This window comes from Ambystoma mexicanum, chromosome 5q (genome assembly GCF_040938575.1).
Source record: "Ambystoma mexicanum isolate Mex_15411 chromosome 5q, UKY_AmexF1_1, whole genome shotgun sequence".
In the NCBI taxonomy this organism is placed as follows: Eukaryota; Metazoa; Chordata; class Amphibia; order Caudata; family Ambystomatidae; genus Ambystoma; species Ambystoma mexicanum.
This window is the reverse complement of record NC_090933.1, coordinates 111,715,187-111,732,411: the sequence shown is the minus strand read 5'-3', so window position 1 is coordinate 111,732,411 and position 17,225 is coordinate 111,715,187. Positions and strand designations below refer to the sequence as shown.

Sequence of the window (17,225 nt, the reverse complement as noted above, 5' to 3'; positions counted from 1 at the left end):
GGAACTGTTGAGAAAGTTACCCATGAAGACTGGGAAAGGGAATCCTCCCTCCTGGCTAATTGTGTGTAAACCAAGACTAGGGGAAGGGAGTCATTCCTCCTGGTATCGATTAAAGACTCCAGGAGAAGGGAGTCATTGTCCTGTTGAGAGAACTTTACTTTTGTTAAAGACTCATTAGTTGTAGTGTAAGGGACAGAGGTAAGGTTTTGATTCAGGACGGTGCTTTTACAGTTAAGGACATTCTGACGGACTCTTTTTTTAAATTTATTTTTTATTTTGAGGCAGGGAACCCGTCTTGGAGTTAAGGATAGCTAGATTTATTAATTTAATAAGTCTTTACCAACCACAATGACACCTCCTGGTCAATTGCCTTATTCTGTGGTCGCCAAAAATCTCTAGCGAGTCTGCATGTGATACCCACAGCAGAAGAGCTGCCTCTGCGCAGGCATAATAATGTCATGTTGGTACCAAATGTGTAATCCAGTTGTGTAAGAATTATGGATAAAGTTGTGAGGCAAATAATGAGAAAGGGATATAGCACCTCAGCGAGCCAACCAGAGGGGCTGTCACAGTTGCGGACTAAATGCAATTTACACCATGTTTACAAAAATCTGTGAAGAGGGATTAGGAGAATGGGAATTTATAATATTAAATTGCATACTGTTTTTCTGGAATTATGGGCAAAGCATATTACTGAAAATTATTTGATCCTATATGTATGGGAAAGGGCTTAAGCTATAGTCCCTATTTCTAACATGGTTGCTAATAGAACGTTCTAATCTGACTAATTCTCTGAGAACACGCGAGGTGACAGTTGGTGATCGAGGCACAGCAAACTGATGGGAGTGTGCAGCCCATGTGAAGTCCTCACAGGCCAAGGGTCCTCCTTGAACTCCCTACCTGGGTCCAGCCGTCCACCAGACAACTCCCCTTTGAGGAAGTATCTGCAGGTAGCCTGTCCAATCCAAGTACTATTACTCAAGGAATTGTGCTTTGTATGGCCACACTGGTCTGGCTGGTGAGTCACCAGTACCCTGTAAAACATTGCAGCAGTCATCTAAACGCCTGAAGCTCCCGCAGTGCCAGCCCGTCTGAGGAGAATGAAGTTCCTCAAATAGCTTCCTGCAGTGTACCTGGAAGAGCATTCCACTTGAAACACCTGGGTCTGAGCGTACTTGATGAGGGCATTAGCGCCCAATTAAATTGTATACCTCAGGATTCCAACTTTCATTTTTATAATATATTCCGTCTGACCAACTATACCACAGGCTAGAGCTGCAAGACCCCATTATTTTTGAGTATAGACTTTATTCTTTCCCCGATTACCTCCACCCTCGGTTTCTCTGTCGTATGGTGATGGTGGAGAAAGCCTGTTTAGCTGGCTTTACGGATGGTGCTCCTCTAAATCCTCACTGCCTCTGAGATCTGCACAAACGTAACAGCAGGAGTTCAAGTCCTGTGAAATATGCTACAGACTTGAACATTTTTCATCTCGGAGATGGTGAGGGTTGGATATCCAGTGCTACTGTCCTCTTCATGGAGCCTATATATAGTTCAAAGTTATCCTCCATCTTATTTCTTGTTGATGGCAGGAGGAATGCCATATATACGTCACAGGGTTTCTGAAACACGTCATTGCGTGTTTCTCTTGTCATCTAGGCACCATACAAACTCAGGAAAGCTAGAACAGTGGGGCATAGGGGTGTGCATAGGGTGGTGAGAGATTTGTAAGAAGATAATCCTTGACCCACAGAGGTGTCTGAGAGAGAAGCTATTCTGTTTTAGGAGCCATGGGTCGAATCCGAGACTGGGAACCGTCTGCATAGCCAAGCCACAATGAGAAACCTGAGAGACTGCTGAAACCAGAGAGCACTGGGCAGTGGCCAGATCGAGTATAGCTTTCAGGGGTGGGCTTTTAAAGAATAGGTTTTGACATTTGCATTCGGCAATCATTTTACTTTAGTATAAATATCAACCTTAAAATTTCTTCACAGCCTCTGTGTTCTTCTGGTCCTCCACAAAGCCCAGGAGGTGGATGGAAGCCTTAAAGATCCATAGGTAGAGAAGAACCTTGTGGGGCACCACACTGGACGGGTTTGTGGTTGGTCAGGAATTAAAGAATCAAGAAATGTTCACTTTGGATTTTAATGTTTTTCTGTACATTTTCATAGGCGGGTATAGTTGTCTTTAGTTGCCTTGTCTGTTATGTCCTGGTAGTAGATTTCACTTGAACAATTCTTGGCTTCGGTTTTTAAATTGAAACTGTTGCAGATATTCTAAAATTATTTTCATATCTTGTACATGTACTTTTTCAACAGTATGAAAGAGAATTTTCAAATGACATAATATTGAACCTGAACACTATGGAATACGACACACCAAACGGTAAGAGCATCAATTTAATATTCTCTGAACATGTGGTGGTATAAAGTGGGACGTGTGCCGTTTCATCTCAATGTCCTGTTCCTCCCCTCTCATATGAACTCTTTGATGTTTGGTGTGTTTGAAATAAATTGTGTATTAATAGATTACAGCCAAGTGTACCTGGTATTGGAGATCTGCTGTGGTGGTGTGCTGGCTATGTGCTGTGGTAGGAAGATGGTGTGGTAAGGTGCATCACTGAAGGTTACTGACATTCTGGACTAACCCTTTGCCTTTGTAAAAGGGGCCGGGACACCACCCATAATAGGATTATTTGTACATAGTTACCCTCTTTAGCCATGTACATTGCCTAATTTCTGGCTCTAAAGCCAGTCTCCTCCTGGTTTACATTTGTAGTAAAAGGGAAGCTGTTGCTGCCAGTGTGGAACAACTTTGTTTTCATGGAGTCCCCATGCATCCACTCATGCTGCTGACAGCCCTTGGCTTTAGTTATTCCTTTGATGGTTCTCATTGCTTCTATGTTGACTATAACCAGGGGTTCTTTCCCTTTCCAGTCCCTTCACACATGCGTTGGTGATTCACACCTCTGGCAGATCCGGTCATGTGGGCCACTGGAAACTGTTAACCCTCTTAACTCTTCTAGCTGTCCCTGCCTGCTCCTCATCAGAAGCAGTAAAACAGTACAACACATTTCTCTGTCAGCGATGGTCAATGCAGGGAGAGTAGGTTATGCCCCTTTCCTAATGGAACATCTAGAACCCCCTCAATCCATTGACACTGCCCTTACGGTATGAACAGGGAATGCCCAAATGACAGTGGGACCATCAAAGGTATATATGAATGGATATAATGCATTGCACAACCCTTTGGCCCGATTGGAGCTCAAAATGTATGTATGGACACTCTTTGTGGTAATTGTAATACTTATGATGCCGAGATTGCAGTAAAAACGTGCATACTAATGCAAAAGCTCAGGTATTTCTAAGCACACTTTTGCAAATGCAAACAAAACTCAAATTAAGAACCTCAAAAGCCGAATATAGAAATTGTCTTAAACGAGATTGTCAAGGATGGCACTCTGTCAAGAGTGGCACCGGGCACCCAGGTAGGTTTTGGGTGGCTGTGCTGATGTAAGGTGACAGATAAGCACACACAGCAGGAAGCTCAACAAGAAAGAATAGGTAACGGTAGCTGTGAACAAAAAGGGGCAGAGAATACAATGGTACAAACAAACTGGATTCCCTCTTGGGGTGTATGCAGAAAATGGGAAAGTGTTCCACGGACCTTTGGAAACTCCAGCCTTCTGCACAGATTGCTATTACAGGAGCCCACTCTGTATGCTCATGGCTGGGAACAACAGCTGTGGGTGTCTGTACAGAAACAGTATAACTGAAATGGATAACTTAAGGGAGAACCAAAGACTCAAGGAAGAGATGGACAGGGATCAAGAACAGGGGGTTGCAAACAAGGAAGAGAGTAAGGGAGCAGTAGCCAGGAAACGGGGGTTGCAAAAAAGGAAGCAGGGCTGAAGTAACGGATGGCACAAGGTGCAGGCAAACTGTTGAGGACTGCAGGGAACTGTAGTAGGCTGCAAGGCAGGGAGTCCAGAGGAGCAGGACAGAGAGCTGTAGTAGGCTGCGGACCGAGAGCCCAGAGGAGCAGGGCAGCAAGGAGCGAGCCCAGAGGAGCAGGGCAGCAAGGAGCGAGCCCAGAGGAGCAGGGCAGCGAGGCAGGGAGCCCAGAGGACCAGGGCTGCAGGCAGAGGAGTGTAGCAGGCTGCGAGGCAGGGAGCCCAGAGGAGCAGGGCAGCGAGCCCAGAGGAGCAGGGCAGCAAGGAGCGAGCCTACAGGAGCAGGGCAGCGGGGCAGGGAGCCCAGAGGAGCAGTACTGCAGGCAGAAGAGTGTAACAGGCTGCAAGGCAGGAAGCCCAGAGGAGCAGGGCAGCAAGGAGCGCTGGAATCAGAAGCAGGATGATACGGCAACAGGAACAGCATTCAAATTGTGGCTCAAGGCAAAAAAAGGTGCTGGGAGAACTCTTAATGCAAGAGACTGAGCCCCTGCAGGCAGCTGCTTAAATACAGCCCTGCCCTGTACGGAGGCAGGCTAATTGGCAGCACCTGGAGCAGCACACCTGAAGGTAATCTGGCACCTCCCTCTCTGGTCCTGAGAAGGTGGAAGCAACACTGATCGCTAGGGCTTCTGGGGATTGTGGTTCCAATACTGATGAATGGGAATAGCCAGGAATTGATAACTGTAGCAAGGTGCATTATGGCACATGTAGTTAGCTGAATTAAATAAGAGTACCAAAGTCGTGCAAATGGAAATTAAGGATCAAAGTGTGAATAGGGATTGTTCAAAGAGTATTATGAAGATAAATGAGTTCCAAATAGTCCATGATGGTTGCCAATGGGTGCGCCAGTGGTACAGGCATGACAGATATTGCCAATCTATTTTTTTTTTTAACTGTAGTTTTTATTGGCATTTTTAACTTTACAAACATAAGAAAAAGCTGCGAAACCCCTTGCCCCCCTCCCCACATACCCACCCCCCCTGAGTCCCACCCCCCCTACCCCGTGTCCAGTTCAGTGTATCTACCATGGGAGACTCACGATGTTGCCTCTGTCTCCCGTGTCTCGGAGATGTTGCGATACGTGACCGTGTCATCAGTTGACTTGCCGCCGTTTCCCAGGTCGTGGGGTCCCCGGTCGGGCTGACCTGCATAGTGGGGTTAATCCCGTCATCTTCGGGGCGGGATTCATTCTGTGGGTTCAGTGAATGTCCCATCCCCAGGATTGCTGTACTCCAAACCAATCTGTGAGGAAAGAGCTAGTATCGTTATTCACCATGGCTGTCAATTTATCCATCAAAAACATGTTTTTCACTTTTTTCAGCCAGTCCTTCTTTGAGGGGGCCTCAGGACTCTTCCATTTCTGGGCCAATGCTACTCTGCCCGCCCTTAGCATGGTTTCCCACATCCTTGGATATCGGTGCAACTCCGCGTCCTCCGGGGGGAGGCCCAACAGCATCGTCAAGGGATTAAGTGGTAAACGGTCTTCAGTTACTTCCGCTATCCAGTCCCTCACTAGTTCCCAGTATGCTTGCACCTTCGGGCAGTGCCACCACATGTGGCCTCTGGATCCCATCTGCCCGCATCCTCTCGGGCACCTTGGCGACACCCCCGGGAACATCTTTGACAGTTTTACGGGATCTCTGTGCCACCCCTGTAATATCTTAAAGTTGTGCTTCATGTCTGAGGTAAAAAGGTTTCCGTGAAATGCGATTTTGAATATTCTGGCCCAGTCATCCTCTGAGATTTCAGCACCTGCCAGGTCATCCCAGAACAAGCGGAAGCTCCTCCTACCTTGAAGGTTGTAAGTATTTAGAACACTGTACATACTTGAAACCGCCCCTTTCCTGGAGGCCGCCGAGTCGAGGAGTTTCTCGAACGGGGTCAACTGTCTTCTCTGGTTAGTGCCCCATGATTGGTCGCAAAGGATGCCCTTTAGGTGGAGGTATTTGAAGATGGATATAGATTCACGACCTAGAGCATCTTTGAGGTCTTCGTAAGATAGGAATTCGCCTTCCCTGAACATCTGCCCAGCCGACTCCATCCCCATGTCTGACCAGTTCTGGGAGTGTCTGAACCCTCTCCCTCCCAGGTTGATGGGATGGCTCCAGAGAGATGACATTGGAGACGGCCATGTGGTGAGGTGAGCGTTTTGGGGTCCTTCTTTCCAAATGTCCCAGAGGACTCCCAGGGTCGGATGGGATCGTAAGTGTGTTGGGATCTCCCTGCGAGGCGCCCATAGGAGGTTGCGGACCTTCCGGGGGTGGACATCCATATCCTCCAGGTAAGACCAATATGTTCTCAGGCCCTCTTTCATGTGCTCCAGGAGGAAGGACGCGCAGTTGGGCAGCACAGAAATAAAGGTGAAAGTCCGGCAGCCCAAATCCCCCCTCCTCCCTTGGTAGGGTCAAGGTGGCCTTTCCAGTTCTCGGGGTTTTCCCTTGCCATACAAAGTCACGGACCCCATTTTGTAAGTCTCTGAAGTTCTGCACTGGGACTCTGGACGGGAGAGCCTTGAATAGGTACAGGAGTCGTGGCAGAATGTTCATTTTGACTGCCGTCATTCGTCCATACCACGAGAGGATCATTTTGCCCCATCTCCTCATATCAGAAGTGATCTCCGCCATCATGGGGCCGTAATTGGCGGGGCCCAAGTTAGAAATGTTTCTGGTGAGGAGTACCCCTAAGTATCGTATGGCGACCCTCTCCACTTCAATCCCATGGAACCTATTCAGAGGGTCAAGCACTGGGTCTATTGTTCGCATTGGGAGCAAGACAGATTTTGCCGTGTTTATTTTCAGGCCAGAGAAGCGACCAAATGATGACACAAGGGTCAGGAGTGGGGGGGAGTGAGGAGCCCGGGTCCACCAGGTAGGCCAGAATGTCATCCGCAAACAGGGAAAGCTTGAATTCGATTTCCTTATTCCCTTGATGTCTGGGTGAGCTCTGACCGCTATTGCCAAAGCCTCCATTGTGAGGACATATATCGGGGGAGAGTGGGCACCCCTGCCTTGTCCCTCGGGAGAGGGGGAACGACCCGGACAGCGTCCCGTTCACCTGTACCCTAGCCGTGGGAGCTCTGTAGAGTGCAGTTACGCAGCTCGTGATGTGAGTCCCAAAGCCCATTCTTTGAAGGAGAAGCTCCATGTAGCGCCACTCGACCCTGTCAAAGGCCTTCTCCGAGTCCAGTGAGAGGACACATGCGTCGAGCTCTGATGTTTGGGCAAAAGTGGAGCAGGTCTAGTGTTTTACGGATATTATCAGACCCCTGTCTTCCGCTAATGAAGCCCACCTGGTCCCCATGGATTAATTTCGGCATTATTCCTTCCAGCCGCTTCCCCACCACCTTTGCCAGGATCTTAACATCCATGTTTAACAATGATATGGGCCGATAGGAGGAACATTCCGATGGATCCTTTCCCTCTTTGGGCAAGACCGCATGGACTCTGGGAGTATGCCCCCCTCCAGTACCCCATTAAAGACCCTTACCAAGTATGGGACCAGGGAGGAGCGAAATGTTTTGTAAAAGAAGACTGTGAAGCCATCCTCCCCGGGGGAAGTTCCCACCTTCATTCCACTAATCACCCTGTCCACTTCATCTTCGGTTACCGGGCCCTCTATCCACTCTGCCATTTCCCTCGAGAGGGATGGGATCTGTATCGAGTTCAAGAAGCTTTCTATCTGGGCGTCATCTCTGTCATATTCAGAACAGTAGAGGGTTTTATAATATTGGCGGAAAACCTCGCCGATATAGGGAGAGTCATTGCCAAGGAGCCCCTGAGCGTCCCTCACCTCCTTCACCCTCCTGCTTCTCTGGACCTCCCTCAACTTCCAGGCTAAGATCCGATCTGCCCTGTCCCCTTTCTCATAATATTTTTGTTTACCATTTGGAGGCTCCTTTCTGTTTTGTTTAAAAGTAGATCTTTTAGCTGTAGCCTGCAGTGTTCCAGACCGGCCACCCGATCGCGCTCTAATGGTTGCCCCGGGGAGCTCTCCGGATGGAGACGGGCTATTCTTTCTCTCAGAGCTTTCTCCTGGATCTCCCTCTCCCTTTTCTTTTGGGCCCCTATTTTTATGAGGACCCCTCATAGGGTAGCCTTAAAGGCGTCCGAGCGTGTGAGTGGCCACCTCCCCGTTATCATTCAGCTCAAAGAACTCTGTTATGGAGTCCAAGACCTCCTGAGCAAGGACCTCATCTTTTAATAGGGCATTGTTAAATTTCCAGCGCCCTCTACGTTCCCTGCACCAACCCATCGCTATGGTGACTCGGGCCATGTCGTGGTCTGACCAGGGGACTGGGTCTATCCTATAGCCTGACACATATGGTCCGAGTGTTTCGTCTACCAGGATATAGTCTATTCTGGAGAACGAGTTGTGTATCGCTGAGTAATGGGTGAAGGATGGGATCCCCACTCTGGGAGAAGGAATTGTATCTATTAGTCCCAGGTCCTCGTTTACCCTCTGGAAAGACTGTGCCATGGCTGCTTCTGCGGATCTGGGATTAAGGGGGGTCTACCCTCTTCCTGTCCATGGATGGGTCGAGGACCATGTTGAAATCTCCCCCTGCCACCAGCGGACCTTGCATGAATAGTCTGAGCCTATCTCTTACTTCTTCCCAGAAATGGGCCTGTCCTTCGTTCGGGCCATACACTACAGCAAGAGTAAGGGGGGAGCCCTGTAGGGTGCCCCGCACCAACAAATATCGGCCCTCCGGGTCTTTCAAGATGTCTACCTTCTCAAACCCCATGTCCCTTGCCACCAGGATGGCCACCCCTCGTTTTTTGGTCCTGTGGGATGCATGAAAGACCTCCTCGATTCCCCCTCCTCGCAACCTGGGCTCCTTTCCCCTTGCCCAGTGTGTTTCTTGCACGAACAGCAGGTCTAGTTTCGCCCTCCTAAACTCCCTGCAGATCAGGGATCGTTTCGTAGGGGTATTCAGCCCCCGCACGTTAAGGTTACCCACGCCCAAGGCCGGCAAGCTATCAGCCATAGTCTGTGCTTCCCGGTCTGATGGTCAACAACATCATCGCAACAATTCTCCCTTCGCGCTCCACCTGAATCAACTTTTGGACTCTATTATAACGTTTCCCCAACTGACCCCCAAGCACCTTCCCTAGCAAACAATCCCCAACTCGTTCGTGCCCCCCCGCCCCTTGCCCCGGCGTCCAGCCAGATAGTTCAGCCATCGCTGGCACTTTGGCCGGACCACCAGCCTGCCCCTCTCGGCCAGGCGATCGTTACCAATCACATTATCGTGAGCCCCCCCCTCAACCTCATCCCTGCATTTGAACCCGCTAAGTTTGCTATTCATGGGGATTCTGGCTTCAACTTTACCTCCTGTCTTTGCCGACTCACCACCCCGCGGGCGATCCATAATCCTTAGTAAACTCAAAAATCCATTCTCACTCTGGGACTCCCTGGTGATCATCCCTCAGAGTCATTCCGTTCCCCCTCTTTTGCTGAGGAGGGCGTGTTCATCCTCCTAAATTTCCTTGCTCCTGATTTCTTCCTTCTTTCGCCCGACGGGCCTGGGCCACCCGATCCACTCCTGGCCGGCCCCAACGGTTCCCGTCAGGGAGTTGGGTCAGACACATAGTCCTGGATGGCTCCCTTGATATCTTCCTCCGAGATCAGTGTCGTTCGTTGGCCTAAGTATTCAAATGTTAAGGAGAAGGGGTAGCCCCATCTGTATCGCACTCCCTTCTCTTTCAGCAGCTGTGTGAGGGGGCGGCACATCCTGCGTTTGGCCAGGGTGTATGCCGAAAGGTCCTGGAAAATGGAGATTTGGGAGTTGTTATACGTAATCTCCTGAGTTTTCCTGGAGGCCTCCAACACCCGTGTCTTTTCCAGATAGTAATGGAACCGGACTAGGATCGATCGGAGGCCCCCTGCCCGTCCTCCCGCTCTATGGACCCGATCAAATATGAGTTCAGTGGTCATCTCTTCTTCAAAGAGGAAGGTGATTATGTTCCGCACCACTCGGGTCAGCTCTCTCTCTCCGTCTCCCCCCTCCGTCTCCGGGACCCCAAAAATCCTGAGGTTGTTTCTCCGCTCCCTGTTCTCAAAATCATCCATCTGTCTCGACCTCTCCTCCTCGCTTTTTTCAAGGGCGACTAACCTCATGTTTGTCTGTACCTCAAAAGTTGCCGATGAAGATTGATTGGACTCGACCTGAAGGAGTCTGTCCTCAACTTTGTCGACCCGTTGGTCCATTTTTTTCAAATTTCTGGTCAATGTCCGCGCGCATATCTCGTATTTCTTGCAAGATGGTAGCAAAGCACCGTTCCATTGCGGTCGTTGAGGGTGCTGAGGTTTCTGGATGGGCCATTACCTCACCGTGGGGCGGTTCTTTTACGGGGGGGTGCGGGTCTTGGTAGCGATATTTTTGCAAATTCCTTTGCCAGTCCATCAGGTTGCCCCCCGGGCTCTCTGCCAGGTGTGCCTCAATTCCTAGTGGGCTACAAGCTCACCTCGCGGGTCCGTTGGTGACACTTCGGTGGAAGGGCTCTTCAGGGGATGGAGGCGGGAAGCGGTGGCCACCCCCTAACACTTCAGTGTGTCTCTGCTGGGTGTTAATGGTTGCCCCCGGGCAGGCACACGCCCCGCCAGCCTCAGGGGGGGTCCTCGCACCCAGGGCGGCAACTGCAGTGCCTCCGGTGTCCCTTTTATCCTTTGGGGTGGGGAGGGGTGCTTTTGCCACCACGGGGTGGTGGACTGCTGTCCTTTTCGTGTTGTTGAAGGCCCCTCTTGGCAGGTCTCACTTTCCCCCCCACAGGAATCGCCCCCCCTGCGGTCCGGCAGGGGAGGAGGGGGAGTGAGTACCTCTCTTGCAGGCGGGGGGGCCTCTCCGGGGAACGCTCCGGGTGAGCGTCTCCTCCCCCAGTGGTGGCGCGCTTCACCCGCGGCCTGTGCTGTCCTGAGCGGGAAGTGAAAGGAGTTAGCTTCCTCCGTCGGCCCGGGCGGGCCCGATCGCCCCGCTCCGAGTCCTGTACTGGGCGGGCCGCGGCCCTGTGTCAGGTCTCGCGGACTCTTGCGGCGATCTTGCTGTGGCGGGGGGGGCGCCTCTCCGGGGACCGCTCCAGGTGAGCGTCTCCTCCCCCAGTGGCGGCGCGCTTCTCCCGTGGCCTGTGCTGCCCTGAGCAGGTAGTGAAGGGAGGCTGTCTCCCCCGCCGGCGGTCCTGATCACCCGTCTCCGACACCCGCACTGTGCGGGCCGCGGTCCTGTCCCCGGTCTCGCGGTCCCTTCTTCCTGCTGTGGCAGCCGCGTCCCTGGTTCTCTGCCTTCCCGTGGTCTTCCGACCCTGTTGTTTCGCTCGATGGGGGCCCAGGGGGGTCGTAGCACGCTCCGGTCCACTTTCGCACCGTGGGGGGGACTTTTGGGGGGGGGGGGGGGTCAGACCCCATTTTGACCTGGTCTCGGGACAAGCTCGCGAATCAGGCAGCCATTGCCTGTGCGCCCCCTGGTGGCCTTTCCGCCAATCTATTTTAAATGTAGATTGCAGATTATGATTCAAACCTTAAATAGTAGTGAAAGGCAAACATGTTGGTATGTAACCAATAAACATTTTACTAATGTCGAAACATTTTAGTTTAATTCTATAATTAAAAATACCTGGTTGAATTCTTTTGAAGGTCACGTTCTAAAGTTACTCAAAGCATTAGTTGGCTGTGAATCGACACATACAATAGACATTGTCAACCCCAACACTGCAAGATGCATTATGTGTCAAAAAAATTCTAGGACTCCTGGGCCTGATGCACTCTTTAACGCAGCGATAAAAGCCAATGTTGGTGTGTGCCCACCAATTTTGGAGGATTTATTTAATAAAGTGATAGACAAAGGTATTATTCCTGTATCTTGGAAGAAATGTATACTCGTTCCTATACACAAAGAATTAGATAGTTTTATCGCTTATTGGCATTGCTAGATGTTCCTAGTAAATTTGCATCCTTTCTACACATAGTTGTCTAACTAGGCTACCAAATGTAGTTTTATTTTTATGGATCACTTTATTTACCATTTGAAAAATGAAATATACAAAGAATAAGGTAACATATACATATTCATTACATCAGAGAATTGCATTCAAATTGTCTAAGACATATAGTAGCTAACCATTCCTAAAATAACTAAAATTCACAACCATAGAGCCATAATTCACTATTACAACCTCTATTCTACAGTGGAAATTCAAACATCCAACAACAGACAATACAACACCAACAAGCTCAACACACAACATCAAGTAGAATCTCAACAACCCTCCCCATTCATCCCTTTCAGAAAATGATGCATGCGGCGAAATAAAAATCAGCTGTATAATTAATTGAAGGAACCCCAAATTCTAAGGGACTGCTCTTCTCGCTTCTGTTTCATCAGCGTTATTTTCTCATAGTCAGACAAGGTACGGACATCTAACAGCCAATTATCGACAGTCAGCTTTTTCCTTGATTTCCAGACTTTAAATATTTGTTTAGCCGCTACTACCAATACCCTGTTTATCCATTCTTTTCTCACGCTAGCCATGTCTCCTCTCTCTGCTTGATAACAAAATCGTTGAGTAAGGTGTATGTGGTAGTGAGTCCCCCAGCATAAAGTTTAAACTATTGAAGATGTCACTCCAATAGGTAGATACCCTTGAGCATGTCCATAGCATATGGAGCAAGCTGCCTATGTTAAGACCACAGCCCCAACAGATCTCATTGTCCAACAGTCTTAGCTTGGCCATTCGAGCAGGGGTCCAATACAATCTACAGAGGATTCTCTGTCTAATATACCTTAGTCCTAGATCAATTTTTGACTGTACACCTATACGATGCAGGCTTTCCCATTCCTCATTGGGAATATCCATACCAAGCTCCTCCACCCAAGCCCAACGTAGTTTCCCCCATGATTCTACATGCAAGCTATCCATCGGTATTAGTTTCATGTAAATTGACACTGTACATGGAAGAAAACGGATAACTTCAGACCGTGGGTCTCTCTCTCATTGGATCCCCTAACATTCCTAGCTGTTCAGCCAAAAGAAACTTCAGGTCTCGATAACGTGCATGCTCCCTAGCCCCAATCCCGAAAGATTCTCTGAGGCGTTCGAAAGATATCATATGGTCACCCTACCAGACATCACGTATACTGAGAACGCCTTTTTTGATCCAGCTTTGCCAGCATAAGGTCTTATTCGCTATTTGCACCCCCTCATTGTGCCATAGAGAAGCATCATAGTGTATCCAGATGTTTTCCCCTCTGGCAGCCATAAATGTTTGCAAGGCCCCCCTAGTAGTAGTTTATTGAATATTTTTCAAACAGGCTCTCAGAAACGTTGTTCCACATTGCATAGTATTCATAAGGACACTTACCAATAGAGCAACTGCAGAAGATAGTGCACGGTTTTATGCAGCTTTTATTGACTATGGTTCTGCTTTTGATTCTGTAGATTGAAGCCGGTTATGGGCTAAAATTGTAAATTGGGCATTCCCTTCCGGACTACTAAACCCGATATATCAGCTCTATTCTAATACGGTCCAAATTAATGTGGATTGTATGGGACATATGTCGAAGGAAATATCGACCAGCGTGGGTCTGAAGCAGGGTGGTGTCCTTGCACTCCTGCTTTATAACCTATAAATTGCCAATATGCCACAGGCTGTAGCGAAGGATCACACCTTTCCCCCCACAAATAGTACAAGAGAATGCTATTAATATACAAACACATTTCTATATAGTCTCTTCTCTATGGTATGGAAAGTAAGTTTGCTGATAAACTGGAGTAGCTTGATAAATTTGAGGGTCAATTCTGGCGAACGACCCATGGTATACCGAACAGCGTCCCTTTTTCAATGTTTTACGACTGGAAATGGGTATTGCCTCACTGAGCACACTTGCTAAATGCTTTTTGTTTCTAAAATTATTAACATGGAGAAACCACAGACTACATTCTTGGAAGATATCATTAATACAAAACAGAATTCAGTTACTAGAAGTGCTTGAAGTGGCTTAAAGATATACTGATTATACTGATTCACCCAAGTATTGTGAGAAGTACAGTTTGATTTCTTAAAAAAATAACTTTTGGGGAAAGTTAAACAGTGGGGTGTAAAAGAAGTAAAAAATCTGCAAGAAATGATTACCGTCCCTTATATGGGAATCTTCAACAATATGTACTTAATTTTCCTTCAGTAAAGCTTAACCCACAAATTTTTATTTCATACAAATGTAGTGCCATGTGTTGCATATTGAGCTAGATTTGGAATACCAAGACACAGCCCTGCAAATAAGGGGTATCGGCCACTTTTACTTACTAAAAATAGGCAAAAACTCCCCAAAAATTAAAATGGGGAGTAAAATTACTGCCATCATAAAATAGAAAACCAACACGTGGAACCATGAGGCCCTGTTTTCACTCGCGCAGCTCCATGGATCTGTTTGGACCAATAGTGAACGTACTACCAAAGGAACAAACTACTATTATAACTGCCTGATCGAAAGAAGTAAACCTGTATCTTTTAATGTGTATGAATAACTAGGTGCAAAGAAATAATTATTACAAAAATATATCCGTTTTCCAATTAAAACACGTTTACACTCTTATAATACTTCCCTTAGGAATTGTACTTAACATATATATATATAATTTTACTCCCAACTTTAAAAAGGAGGGAGTAAAATACTCCCACTTCCAAATCTTATCTGGAGCACTGCCAGAACACCAGCATTATTGTAGAATATGTAATACTGTTGATGAATTGGAAAATGCTAGGTATCTTTTAACTGAATAATGAATTGGTGAGTTTTCAATGTTTGTATTTTGAGAAACTTGGTCATTCATATGATTGTATTAATTCCTTTGATTTCTGGATAACATGTATTTTGGGCATGCAACTCTCCCTAATGATTGCTATAACGCAATTATGGGAACTAATTGAGGATACATTTCTTACAAAGTAAAATGTTAAAATGGGATATTATATTGAATGATTTAATTGATTTGTTATGTTCAGTATATGCAATTGTAATGTTATTGCACTTCTCTAGTGTGGAAAGTTAAACTGTATCACGCTTAATAAAACAATTGCTTTAACTTTCAATTTCTGTTATTCACTATTGATATATGTTTTATTGTGCTGTTTATAAGTATTTTTTGTGAGTAAAAGGACGTTACATTAAAAGCTTATTTTTCTAGAGTTTGTTTCTTCAAGGGCTTTTTGCTATAATTATGAACAAAATCAAAATGCAAGACCACCTCCCTTTTTACATAAATGAATCTCATAAAACACAATATAAACAAATTGCCTATTAGTTGAACTAGCCTTTCCACATGCAAGAAAGTGTAGATCAGTAAAGCAATTATTCCTCATGTGATGTACTGAAAGGTAGGGTCCCTGGGATGCAATGACAGTGATGCTCTACTTCCGACCTGAGGAAAACACTGCGTAGCCTGTGGCCGCAATTTCCGGAAACCCCTGCAAACTCTCCCATAGTTCACTTGTAGTTGACCCACCTGGGCTTACCAAAGCAGTGTCTTCACTATACAAACTCACCAAGGCGCGGGGTGAGTCACTACGTTCAGAGCAAAGCGGGAGTTCATCTCTACGGAAGGTCCTATCAGATTCACAGTGGAGGCAGATCTGTATGCTATCCCGGACAGTTTCTCTAAATAACAGGTACTGGTTGATACACTTCAAGTTTCTGCACCAGGTATACCATTCCCCGGCCCAATTGAAGAGGTACTACACAGAAAGGTCTGCATGATACAGATGTCCTGTTGACCCTGCAGACTACGCATATAGTCTGGGAATGTGTACACAAACGGCCCTTCTGGGAACAGATACATGGGATGATGGGTGTGATGCTTCCCGATTGCCTGCCCGCTAACCCTCAAGCTCCCCTGAAGCCTTGCTTCTGGCTTGGTTGGATATTCCTAAGGTGGACAGGAACCTGTTGGGAATGGCTTCCATGGTTACACAGTCATTAGTGGCAAAGACCTGGGTCAAGTGCCGGGCGCCCAATGTGCATGAATGGTTGGCTTGTTTGATCTCTTTTGCAAAACACGTGGAACAATGTTTGCCTCTACGTTGCATAGCTGGAGCAGGCCACTGGACATATGGGCCCCTCTGCGTTCTTTAATGCACAGAGACCTTCCGAATTCTGATACTGACGGGGAGTAGCTGAAAGTCGGGCGAAGATGTGTCTGCCCGGTTGTGGCAGTGGAATTTTTGGTGGGAGGGCTAAGGATACATGGTGGGTGTCGAGAGGGAGGTCTGGGCAGGAATGCGGAAATGCTGATTCTTTTCTTCTCTATGGCTATGGGATTTGGGATAATCTTTGCAGGCTGTTTGCGGGGTGGGTTTAGGGAGGACTAGGCAATCGTATGATAGTCAATACAGCAATGCTATAATGTGTCTTTCCTTTAGACGTTCCATGCTCTTCTGGAGAGGGTGGCGGGGGCATGGATTGGGGTGGGTTGTTTCTGTTGTCTGTGTTAAAGAGAAGTTTTAAAAAAAAAAAGCAATGATTCCACTATTGCAATTATCTCGTTCTCTCCGCTCTGCTAATCATTTCCTACTCTCTCCTCCACCTCCCTGCACCCCCTCCCGCTTCCGCTCTTTCAAACTCCTTGCTCCCATTCCACTGGAACCACCTCCCCCTTCACATCTGCTCTTCCCCCTCCTACCCTTCCTTTCGCTCTTCTCTAAAATCTTATCTTTTTCACTCACCTCCCTAGCACCCTTTGTTTCCTCTAGTTCTTCTCCCTCCCCCTCATTCATAACCTCCTACTACTGCGCTTCCTTACCCTCTCCATCCTCTGTACCTCCTTCCTCCCCACCCCCTGCTCTCATCTAGTCCTACTCTTTCCTCTCTTTTTCCTCACACATTCTTGCATTCCCTCTTATTCCCGCTCTTACCTCCACTAACACCTACCATTCCCTCACACACCTCTGCCCCTCCCTACTACCTCTTCACCTCTGCAATATTGTAAATTGTTCTTTATACTGTTTTCGAGTTGTGATTCAATTGCCATCTTATGCTTGTTGTATTTTGCTTGTTCTCATGTAAAGCGCTTTGGATTAAAGGGCTATATAAATTCAACAAAATACAAATACAAAATTAGTGCCTCTGCTCATTTATGAAAGGTGTTAAGTACTGACCCCGCCATCCCACCAAAGAAATCTAGTATTTGCAAATGTTAAAAATACTAGTATGTGAAACATTTGGCTCTTTCTTAAAGAACATAAATTGTCTTCACAGAAGTAGAGTCTGCGAAATAGAGTATCAATT

At 47.4% G+C, this 17,225-nt stretch overlaps 1 protein-coding gene across 2 annotated transcripts in view; it reads left to right on the top strand.

Annotated features, from left to right (window-relative positions):
• The window catches only part of HJURP (Holliday junction recognition protein), a 967,877-nt gene that overhangs the window by 29,898 nt on the left and 920,754 nt on the right, over nt 1–17,225 (top strand). For both annotated transcript variants that reach the window (XM_069620625.1, XM_069620626.1), the window contains exon 2: nt 2,319–2,385. In XM_069620625.1, coding sequence (XP_069476726.1) covers nt 2,319–2,385 — 67 coding nt within the window. The remainder of the gene's footprint in view (nt 1–2,318; nt 2,386–17,225) is intronic.